The sequence below is a fragment of the Chenopodium quinoa genome, unplaced genomic scaffold, assembly GCF_001683475.1.
Source record: "Chenopodium quinoa cultivar QQ74 unplaced genomic scaffold, ASM168347v1, whole genome shotgun sequence".
NCBI classification, from domain to species: Eukaryota; Viridiplantae; Streptophyta; class Magnoliopsida; order Caryophyllales; family Amaranthaceae; genus Chenopodium; species Chenopodium quinoa.
The window spans coordinates 476,470-488,916 of NW_018743434.1; the positions used below are offsets into that span (position 1 = coordinate 476,470).

Sequence of the window (12,447 nt, forward strand, 5' to 3'; positions counted from 1 at the left end):
AATTTTTTTTTTGGGGGGGTGTGATCCCTATGGGGGACCAACAAATGTTTCTCAACCTCGGCCAACTGCCTACACGAGTAGGGAGTCTAGCAGGAGATGGAGATGGTTCATGAGTAAGGAAAAAAGAGAACCATGGTTGGGCCAAATATGGCTTATAACATGCAGAAGGATTGTGCTGATACGAGCTAAACCAGTTGCAGCGTGTCCCATTAACAACGAGGAATCGGAGCCTGAAGAGCCATGGTCATGCCTGTGGAACAGCAAAACACACTATTATAGAAGTCAGTTGACAGTAAACACATTAATAAGTATAAACAGATGTAGTAGGACAGTTCAGAATTCTGAGAATGGGTCAATTCCTTGTCCTAATTTTAGCAACAACAAAATCAAGTACGGATATTTCTATGAACAAGATCGTCGGATTAGTCACACAGATGTAGGGACTGGGACAGCAAGGAGGGACTGGTATTAGCTGGGGTTTCCCTAAAATTCCAAAACAGTTCTTTGCAAATAACAGATTTATTTTTCACTGGTGTACAATTTAAACAAAATTAAGAAGCAAACACGCCATTTTCTTTCCCTTTAATTATGAATTTATGATTCAGGTTCTGCATGCAGTCTTAACTAGTTTACAAACAACTAACAAGACTTGCATTGTAACATGATCACATACTAAAGATTAGAGTAGCAGTCTTATATATGGAAAAAAAATTCAAACGTAATGAGAAAATGATAGTACAAAGACTACAAACCTGATTGCATAGGGTTTGTGGCCGCAGCAAAAGACATGGGAGGACTGTAATACTGCTGAGGAGAGGTAGCAGAAGAAAATGGGAATAGGCCATGATGAGGGTAGTGGAGACCATAGGGCTGTGCCGCAGCAGTTGCATAAGTGGTATTAGCTGCAGCATTTCCTCCAGCAGTATTCACTTGATCCCCAAACTGCAGTTGATAAGGATAGAAGCAGTTCATCATGCCTCCTACAGCTGCCCCGGCTGCTCCATACAGCTGGTACTGATTGGCTACTCCGTGTACTCCATAGTAACCCTGGAACCAAATAAGAGACCAAATAAGTAATATGAGCATTAATTTACTACACTTTCCATCAGAAAATCATACTAATATAGTCTGTTTTGGGATCTCTAGTGAATTATCATCACATTTCCTATTTTGTAAGGGATTATAGTTGTGTTTTCCATGAAACTCTCAGTTGGAATCCATTAGAGAGCGGCAAAAGTTAATGTAAGAAAAAAATTCTAAAACAATATCCTACAGAAATGTTCATCACAATTGAGTTTTATAGCTTAGCTTGTTACAATCCTTAATTAGTTGTCTAAATCAAGCACTTTCTTTGTCTTTCTTTGATGTAACTGTTAACACTATTATTTTCGTCCACAAGAAAATGTCTGACACTTTACCTTATACCAGATATTATCTACTATCTACATCAAATACCAAAAATACAAATCAAAACAATTTTATTGAATTAGAAGCCAATTTCTGAACAATGGTTAAGGTGAAGCAATCTTAGAGAGTGCAGAAAAGTTAGCACTGACCGCAGGGTAAGTGTAATCAGATGAATATGGAGGGTACCTGAAAAGTGTCCAAGAGAAAAAGAAATAAAAATAACGTAAGAGAAAAGCAATGATCTAGCTTATACTTCGTATTAAACAACCAATAAAACTCACGGCAATTTTCTTAGATAAAAGTAAGATGAGAAGGATCGAATAATCAAACTAGATGATGCTTTCATTTTCATGATTATAACTCAAAAAGATCTGTAAAAATTGACAGAAAACGACATGATCGCAAATTAAAATGGCACAACAAAATTATTCGAACAATTGAATGATATACCATTTTTGTACAAGAAAGAAAGAAGAACAAAATTAGCACATATCATTGTTTATAGGGTGTGGGGAACAGATTCATTGATCATCATACAAGAACTGCATTTTGTAATCATATACTTCCTTAGTGCTCTTCTCCTTAAACAATATACTAGCACTTCTTTGCATTGTCCCACTACATGCATATGCATATATAGTAAATAAGCTTATAAAATGAGATATAAAGATAATCGATAATATATCTATAATCAAATTCAACGTACTTATTTTAATCTTTAAGACCTCAAAACAGTAGTATGATACAGTGAAACCATCAGAAGAGATCGTCTCACACTAATTTATAACAAGATTGTATTGTCGACCCCAAAGAGAAAGGCTTGAAGATCATGTAACATACAGTATTACAAGTCATCCTTTAATCATGATTATAACTATCATTAGATAAAATGCTATATTAACTATAAGAGATTTAGCCAAAAGTGATTACAAAAGAACCTAAGTAACTGGGCAATGTAATGAGAAGACCACACATGCTAGTCTTCTCAGTAACGCTGTCAATGTCCCAAAAAAAAAATACAGGAGAGAGTGAGCATGCGGGGTAAAGCTTTAAATTGGGTTATGAAAATGAGCTGTCAAGCATGTGCATCCAACAGACTGAGCACGTGATGAGAGAGACAATAGGACAGACAAAGGGATACAGAAAAAAAAAAAAAATCACTGAAAAAGCAAAAGACAGTCAATTTTACAAGTAGACTACAGTCACTATACTCAAAAAAAAAAATATATAAGGAATGAATTAAATGGAATAATACCATAGAAATGAGCTAAAGGAATCCCTTGTTGGATGGCATAATGAGGAAAGGTAGTGGATGCTGTTGCTCCAATAAAGGCTGCTCCTCCATACCCACTCTCACCACCATTGTTGTTGTTCATTCCCTTCACATTCCTGCTTATTCCTGTTCTCCCAACCAATTTCGTCAGCGCGATTGAAAAAATTTAGGTAAATTCTTGTATAAGATGGTCTCATGGTCAAATTAAGTATTAGTCACATAAAAAAAAAAAAAACAACGTAAAAGTTGCTTTTTATGTATTTGTATTAACTTTTAAACTTTTTTATGTGAGTATTACTGGGTGTATTTATTGGACTATCTAATACAAAACTATGGATAAAAATAAATAGTTACGAAATTCAATATGGGGCAATATTTTATGTTGCCTGGAGAAAGTGATCACCACTATAAGTTTATGATTGGATTTCATAATATGTCGGTAGTTAAATTAAAGGATGCGATAGACATAGAATTAAGATAACACAACATTTAAGAACATTGTTACAGAAACAGGTTAAGACCGGAGAACATGACAATCATTAGCCAAATAAAGCAATTGTTGCAATTTTTTTCCCAACTTCTTGAAAAGAAAAACTTTGCGATTAAAAAAAAAATACAGAAAATGTATTAATGAAAGAACAATATCCCTCTTCCAAGCAATCAAAAGTGCTTGGAGAACAGTCTGGTAATAAGTTATCCAAAATAGCAAAATTGGAGGAGAAAGAAAATTCTAATGTCTCACAAATTAGGTAAGAGAAAGAATTAACTTTAGCTAATCCGGTATCAAATTAATTGTCCATAGATATTCTAGGTGATACATATAGAATTATAGAGAATATATTTAGAGCATTCAAACTCTCTTTATGTCAAATCTTAGCCCCATAAACACGATCAAATATGCATGATTACTCCTATTTAGGATAATAAACAGCATATTACTATCATAGTATCATGTGACTTTTGATTACTTTCTATAATTATCATCATTGTCTCTCTTAAATCAATAGTAAAGTATCAAATATTATAAAACAGCTTCATTCGTTCTCACATTAAATTACGGAGTATAAGCCAATATATCAGCCATTTTATGTATCGTATATCAGTTGTAAAACAAGATTAAACGTGACCTATTATTTAAAATAGCGCAAACTTATAAAACATATATGATTAGTTAATTAATAAATAAATAAAATAAAAAAATAAAAAAATAAAAAAATTGAAGAATGTACCATGAGTGGAGTGGTGGGAAGGAGTGGAAGGTTTAGATTTTTGAGCACCCAAAAAAGCAAGATTACAATTGGCCCTTCTTCCATCAATCACTGGAGTTGCATCAAGGCATGCTCTCATTGCAGCTTCGGGCTCTCGGAAAGTCACCTATTAATTTATTATTAAATAAAAACATATATGCAATAAGTAAAAAGCAAGCAAGAATATCATTCTTTTAATTCCCAAAAAAATTAAAAATATATTCCCTTTATAACCACCAAATGTATATTCAAGTTCAAGGAATCTCGGGAGATTATAACCTACCCCTCTTTACTATGATCAAACATTCTACCGAGCCTAAAAACACTCGGATGGACAGTCGGATGTGCATGTTGGGAAAAAATTGACAAGTTTTTCAGCCTTTTTTATATCACTAACAAGTTAGTCTGAAGATGAAAATTGAAGAAAATGAACTAGAAAGGATCCTAATTCGAGTAACACGAGAAAAATGACCAACTTCAATCCTAAATTGAATAACGGAGAAATTATTTAAACATGATTATTATAGAAAATAAAACCATCTTACGTGTAAATTCAAATTGATTGTGGAGTAAATGTTTTTCTTAATCATCTCAAACATTATTTATTTCATCTAAATTAAAAATTAGCTTCATTAATCTAAATTAAAAAAAAACTAATCACCTTATAAGAATATACAAGAACTTTTATTTTTTATGATAAAAACCCTAGGAAAATATACGTGAATCAAAATTAGACCTTCTGTAATTTTGAATATAAATTACAGAAAACGAAATTGAATGCTGAAAAATTCAGCGAAAATGGAAGGATCTAGATTTTTGGAAATGGTAGTAAATGCAAGTAACATTAAAAAAAAAAAAAATAGTAAGAGACGTACAAAACCATAGCCCTTGGATCTAGCAGTAGCCTTATCAGTAATGACGACAGCTTCCAAGATATCACCAAACTGATGAAAATAATTTCTGAGAGTATCTTTCTGAGTTTCCCACGCTAATCCTCCGACGAACACCTTAGTGTACGTCGTATCGCCGAACTGATTATTGTTTCCGGGTGCCGCCGTTGCGGGTCCGGGTGGTGCTGGAGTCATTTCTGATATTTTGAAGGCACAGGTGAAACAGTGAAATTGACAGCCGAACTACTGATTAGGGCTAAGAGTAAGAGAGATCTGGTGGGAAGGAAAGGGGAAAGGGAGGGAAGATGAGAGAGAAAATTGGGAGGGAAGGGAATTAGAAAAGGAAAAGGTTGGATGATATTACTCTTTCAATTATTTAACTATGCTATAAAAGTGACTTATATTGAAACCACTCTTTCTTTACTTTTGTTGGTTTACGCGCTTTGGTTGGAGTTTGGGTTTTACTCTCTTCTTTTGTTTTTTTCCTTTTTTACGTGTGAATGGCGTGTGCCGAGTTCTCCTATTATACGCTCGGGTGTATCTGTTGTAGATTACAATAGACTATATGTTCTTCATATGATCTAATATGTTCTCCGTTTTAATTTGTTTTTCACATTTGACCAAGCTTTTACCTAGATTGTACACTAATCCTAATATGCATTCTCCAAATACTATATAAACACAAATGAAAAGATCAGATCTGATTTGATCTAATCTGATTTAATAATTTCTATATATATGTTGATATCAATTTAACTAAGTTGAATTGAACATAACATTAGTCTTTTCTTCATATTTGTTAATGTAATTTTTAACCACTATTTTATTAATTATGAATATAAACTAATTGTAGGAAGTTTATATTATAAATTTTATATCAACTAGGGGTACCCATGCGCGCGATATAGGTAGTGTTTTGATAAGATTTATTGCAGTTAGTCTTAATACCTTATGCCTGTTTGCATGACCTTTTATATTTAAGTTATTTGTGCATACACGATTAATGTGTTAAATGATGTGTATCTTTGCAATGTTCAAAAATTTAGCAAGCTACTTTAGAATTAGTGAAGGAGTTGTAAAAAGTATCGATTTCTAGAAAAGCAAATGTTTGCTATATATTTAAAGTACACATTGAGATGATTAACAAGACATCACATTTTCTTGTATTCCATAATAATAGAATTAATTTGAAATCTCTATATATAATACTTAGTAGTGATATCCTTTGAAAAAAGAATACTAAACAATGACCAAATTCCAAATAGAAAAAAGAAAAATAATAATTTGGAGAGAGTAAAAGAGATAGGTTATAATGTAAAACACAACTTTTTATTTACGAATTATCAATCATTTAGCCTTAAGAAAAAGAAGGGATGTGAACAAAGAAATATTTTTTTTTATTTATTATTCATTTTTTTTCTTAAATAGAAGTATTATTTAATTGTAATGTGACAATTAAATCTAAAACCTTGCAACCACTTTTTTGGGATCCCATTTGTCTTGATCAATTGTTTAGGATGAAATAGTCTATTTTCTACATTTCTTACCTTTAATTTTTAAGGATAATTTTTTCTTTTAGTTTAATTTTCTTAGTGTTTTGTCCATTGAGATTTTTTGAAAAACATAAGATGCCAAATACACCTCTCTTTAAGTTTTAATCGGTTACAATTGTGATCATAATAATTATTGTAAATGTCATATAACTATTGTTTATTCTTCTTCTCCGTAAAACAAATTTTTTAAGAAGTAAATTGAAATTATAAGTTATTAATTAATTTTGTTAAAGTTACAAAACTATTGAAGTTATTTTCTTAAATGGGTAAAAACTGAAGTAGACGGGCAAAAATGACCAATTAACCTCAAAAACTAAGTTAAGTGGAGAAATAAAGTTCCAAGGATAAAAAACAATAGATGTTGAATGATTGCATGTGTCAAACAAGCTCATTCGCAAATTCCAACCAAGCTTGTCTTCAGCTCCAATTAGTAAAAACTTGGGCAATTTTTGCTTAGACTTAAACTATCTCAACAACCATTAACCAAAACGCAAAATCTCTTAAATAACTTACATTTTCAAGCAATAATCATATTCATATTCAAGTCAAATTTTGCCGAGTTTATTTGTAATTTAGAGTTATCCCTCCCCTACCCCCCCCCCCCCCCCCCCCGCAAAAAAAAAAAAAAAAAAAAAACAATAGAATTATGGATAAAAATAAGCTTGCATTATAACGAACAAGTATGAAAGATAGGAACCTGTTTAATTACTTGTACATTGTATGGTGTTATAATTAATTACAATGATTTTAACTTTCAATTATGGCTTAGGTCCGTGTCGATAAAAACTTTAGATTAATAGATGCCAATTCGAAGAATGTTTGAGATAGTTATGACAAGACAATACTAGTAATTGTAAAGAGCGGTTGAAACTAAATTCTTTTGTGTGATGCAAGCACGCCTCCAACACATCAAGAAATGTGGTTTTTTTTTTTTATGCCCCTCCTTGCTAGAGCTGCTCATATGATCTTTCGGATTTCACTTTCACGAACCAATACCCTTGTAAATTTAATATCATGAGCATGGACATCAGTTTTCTGTAATTGCAGTCTACGAAATCCAACCGATTCACCAGCCCACACTTGAGTTCCTTAGTTCCTCGGGCTTCATATAGAACATTCAAGTTTTTGCTACATCTACTTCAGCTACACTAAGCTACTATGCATCCAAATTAATAGTATGCAACTTATAACACTAACTATGATTCCACCACTACCATGCTATATTCATGTCCAGCAAGTGTTAGACATCTTAGAAGAATATGGAAACTTACACATTGAGCCTAAAAAATAATGATGACAAGATAATGTATGACTACATTTAAGAAGACCACGAATACATTGAAGCCATGCCTCTCCCTCTCAAATTGTTAAGCCTCTCAATCACATCTGCAAATAAAAAGATACACATACGTATATATCAGCATCATGTGTTCCATATCATATGTTAAGCCTCTCAATCATATCTGCAAACAAAAACATACACACACATAGGTATTGGGTACCTAACAACTTAATTTTAATCTTAATATACAAGATTGTTCTCCCGATCTTAAAATCCATTAAATAATTATATTTTGCACTTGTTAAACCTCATAGGTCAATAACCATTGGGTTTGAGTTTCATGAAATAACTTTTACTTTTTCTCTCCAAGTCTCCTTTTTCCAAGACTCAAACTCAAAGGCCTCAAACTATCTATACTTTACTTTGTGCATTTGATTGATTGAGATTGTATACTTTATAGTACTAGAGTGAGTGCTTGACTTAGGTAATCGATTGATTTTAGATTTAATTTACTACACCCGTTTCATAAATAATAAACTTTATCGCAAATAATATGAAACGAGGGTAACATATCAAATTGACTAGTTGTTTCCGATTATCTAAAGTATTTTACTTTTTAATTAGTGAGAAGATGGTTGATGAAAGAAAAAAGAAAGGAACTTTGAATTAGTTTGTTCAAAAATCCAAAAAAAGTTTTTTTTTTTTAATTATTTCGTAAGTTGGTATGATTAAGTTGGAAAACATTTTGAACCCCCATTTATAAATTTCTGGATTCGCCACTGTGTATATTATTTTGGTTGGTCCTCAAATAATTTTTGTTACCTTAAATGGAAAATTTACCTATACTCATTTACCCATATGATATGAGCCCCACTACTAAATATCTTATTGTCATTCTCTTTCTTCCCGAGTTCCTGTCTCATATGCGATTCTCAACTAAACATTTTTCCTCCATTTTTTTTTTCAAAAGTCAAAGTGTGTCAATTGAAAAAAATTAAAATATATATCTCACTCCAAGCGGTGGCCAGCGGTGGTCACCAAAGGTTGGCCATGGTAAGGGGTTGGTGGTTTGAGGGGAAGGGGAGAGAAAAAATGAGTAGTGGAAGAGAATGAGTAGTGGAAGAGGAGAGTGAGTAGGAAAGGAGATGTAAATTTTAGTCAAAATTGAATACTCGTACTCTTATATTCCCCCATGCCCTATAATAATTTTGCCCAATGTTCGTTGGATTAATCTTCTGAGTTTGTCTCCTACTCCGTATTAGTATAACTATTAACTACTCATAAGAAAGTAGAAACTACCACTCCACTCTTACAGTCAATGTACGGACAAAGCTAAGTAGATTCGGGGTACGTATTCAACCACCATAATTACAAATTAGTGGCGTACCTTTTAAGTGTTAGTACAATCACACTATGAGACCTCTCTAGGTTTTACGTACAATAAGAATAGTCCTATAATTCGTTTGCAATGAATTGTCCCGAAACAATTTAGCTGTATTGAGGTAATCAATTTCTAACATTATGGGACGAAGAAGATACTATAGAAGAGGAATAAGGCAACAATATCCAACACCCCTGAGCATATGAAACCATCTGTGATAATATAACAGCAGTCTTGGTTATCATAGTCATTTGATCCCCATAATTACGTTAATTAGGCAGTGTTTCTGTAATGCCAATGTTAGGGTCGAATCTATCAATGCATATACTCTTGACAACCCCCCAATGGTCCCCTAATGGTCTAATGACGAGACCAAGTTCTCCTTCGCCATGTGACACATTAAAAGGGTGGATGTGCATAAACTACAATATAAGATATAACACTAGTAACTACTCGTAAAAACTAGTCTAAGCAATACTTCACCACAGCAAGACCAAACCAAAAAAAAAAATACTTCTCAACAAAATGTCAAAATCGAATCACGAGAAGAAATGAAGAATATATTGCATGAGCAGTTGAGCATATTAAAAGAAAAGAGGCTAATTAGTGAATTAGACAAGCATGTAAGAGGTCTAGATTTTCAACGAATAACAAAGCAAGCTTTAATCAGACAATGACTAATTGGCTCGTGTTTCTTCAGTACTTTAATAATCGACCAGACGACCACCATCTCCTTCATACAGGTGCATAGCAGTCCAAAATTAAGCTTATCCTCCGGCCCCATATACACAAGGGGAAAAAAAGTCAAAAACCACCCACATAGAAAGAACAAGCTACAGCTATGCAACCTTTACAACCGCAAAAAGAAACAGCCACTGCCCACTGAATATGCTCAATAATGAAACCATACTATGACATATCTTCATGGTAGAGATGAAGCCCAAGTCCCAATCGTGCACATGCTCGACGGAAGGCCATTCCTTCAGCCTTCTGTACGGCGTCTCCATAGCCTTTTTCTTCCACTGAAGCAGTTCCTGTTGATTCCCTATATATCTATTTGATGCAGAGGGGTAATTAATTCAGTACCATTTTCATCTTGAGAGGTAAATTTTAAAAAGGAAAATATATTACGTATGAAAGTAATTGGGACATACATTTTCACATCAAAATGATTTCATTCATGAACAAACTACAATTACCCAGGTATCTTAACAATGTTAACATAGTGGATTAAGCTTGCATAATGCTTATCTAATAATGTAATTATGGCTAACCTTTTTTTTTTTTTTTTTTTTTTTGAGGTAAATTATGGTTAACTTTTGTCTGTTCTTTAACTTACACGAATTCCTTGTGGGGTCAGACTCCGTTTCACAAATTACAATTCTTTAGTTAGGGGCGCACACCATTATGAGGCATGAGAATGTTTGTTACTGAGCAATGTCAATGGCCTTAATGCAGTCTAGAAGAAGACTAGGTTACTTCTCTAATTGGTACAACCCGCATATTATTACTTGACTACTCCATTTGGGAGGCAAGAGGAAGCTTGGTGGTAAGCTCTCAACCTAATGACTTTGAGGGCACAGGTTTGATTACCATCTCCCATACTCGTCTAGTCTTTCCCTCCCCCAAATGAGTGGCATTTTGTAAGTTGGGTAACCAATCTCCAGTAAAACAAGTTATTCACTACTCCATATGTTCCAAAATTGACAGGCTACAACAGAGTCTTATGGTCAAACCTTCTCAACTTCATTACATAACAATTAAAATATACAAGTATATGATCATGCTTTTCATGATAAATCAATAAAATTTTCACATCATAGCTCATTATAGACTTTGACAAGTTACCGATTAAAGATAGAAGCTTTGAGTATTAAACTATTAAAGACTTCTAATGATTTTAAGTTAAATGTGGCATATTTTTATTAATCATAAAGAAAAATCTTGTTGCCACGAATATAATTATATGGAGCAATACAATTTGATATTGCTCCAAGGCAATTGATTTGTCCAGGGAAATTCAAACAGGATGTAACCTTTTATCCCACTAAAAATTGCACCCAACATTGCTAATCCAATCAAAATCATAAGTATAACAATCCAACAATGAATGTCATGGGAGCTAATAAGATATACCTCAGCATCTGTCCCATGAAGCGTAACGCGATAAACAACAGTTACAGACTTGGCATCAGGTGAGTATGTGATATTCCGAACCTCGCCCGACCATTCTGAAATTCATGAAAGTATGGCAAAAACTGAGCATTCAAGGGGGGGAAAAATCACCTAAAAGTTGCTACAAAACCAATGCTTTGTTGAATACCTGGAGCATGTAAGTTCATAATTCGATTCACAATATGCCTGCAATAGTGCAAAACATCAATTAAGCAGCAAATCAAGCACAAAATTCATATATTATCATCAATACTCAAACCTAAAACACACCAAAAAGAACCCCACAATATCCTAATACCCAATAAGTAGACACATTACCCGACAGTCTAACAAAAAACCAATCATTAACAGACCAAACAAAATGTAGCACCATTATAATTTTGAAGAAATTTCAAGTTGACCATACACCTACATTACTCCAACTCATCACTTAACCTCAAGTACCCGTGTTGAATCCTCAACATGAACTAGCCAAGTCTAACTCTTGGACACATACCCATGTCTAATAGACTAAAACCAGCATCAATTGATCAATTTCAAGTTGACCAAACACCTACATTACTCCAACTCTTCACTTAACCTCAAGTACCCGTGTCGAATTTTCAACACAAACTAGCCAAGTCTAACTCTTGGACACATACCCATGTCGAATTAGACTAAAACCAGCATCAATTGATCAAAATTCAGCTAAAAAGCACCAAAAACTGTGAAATTAAAACCAAAAAAGTTGCAAAAATTACCATGGAATATATTTGATAGAAGCCCCATTTTCAGGGCGAACACTAATAAGAGAATCAGGAACTTTTTTGTTGAGTTGTTTAAGAATTTCAGACATGGGTCTACTAATTCCTTCAGTGGGTATTTCACCATATTCTTCTTCTTTACTTTTTCTTCTATCATCATTTGCTGCATTAGAGTAGCATAACTTGTTCTGCAACTGCGCACAGCCACAGCCGCAGGGTTTGAGGAAAGAAGGGGTTGATGATGTTGAAGAAATCTGATTCAGAAATGATGATGATAAGCTGATTGATGCCGTTGATTTTCTCAGGGATTTAAGCATAGAAAGCGCCATTTTTTCTCTACAATTGTAAAACCCTTGGTTGATAATGGATACTTCCGAAGTTTCGATTGCCAAGAATAAGGGTTTTAGGTTTTTGAATTTTGAGTTGGGAGTAACTTGGATTTTCCCTGAGTTTTAGCTAAAGGACAGCGTTTTGTAATTTTGATTCACTTTAAGAA

General features: G+C 33.5%; 2 protein-coding genes across 2 annotated transcripts; both read right to left on the bottom strand.

The window, feature by feature from the left end:
- Positions 1-13: 13 nt before the first annotated feature.
- LOC110739148 (RNA-binding protein 24-B-like) lies at positions 14-5,504 on the bottom strand. Its single transcript, XM_021919612.1, has 6 exons — positions 4,803-5,504; positions 3,910-4,054; positions 2,658-2,806; positions 1,557-1,589; positions 753-1,047; positions 14-250 (listed from the first exon to the last, which is right to left on the bottom strand). The coding sequence occupies exons 1-6, from the start codon at positions 5,010-5,012 to the stop codon at positions 210-212; spliced, it is 873 nt and encodes a 290-aa protein (XP_021775304.1). The 5' UTR covers positions 5,013-5,504; the 3' UTR covers positions 14-209.
- A 4,065-nt stretch (positions 5,505-9,569) lies between these two features.
- On the bottom strand, positions 9,570-12,429 carry LOC110739149 (DNA repair RAD52-like protein 1, mitochondrial). Its single transcript, XM_021919613.1, has 4 exons — positions 11,949-12,429; positions 11,357-11,394; positions 11,170-11,264; positions 9,570-10,086 (listed from the first exon to the last, which is right to left on the bottom strand). The coding sequence occupies exons 1-4, from the start codon at positions 12,278-12,280 to the stop codon at positions 9,943-9,945; spliced, it is 609 nt and encodes a 202-aa protein (XP_021775305.1). The 5' UTR covers positions 12,281-12,429; the 3' UTR covers positions 9,570-9,942.
- Between the last annotated feature and the right edge of the window lie 18 nt (positions 12,430-12,447).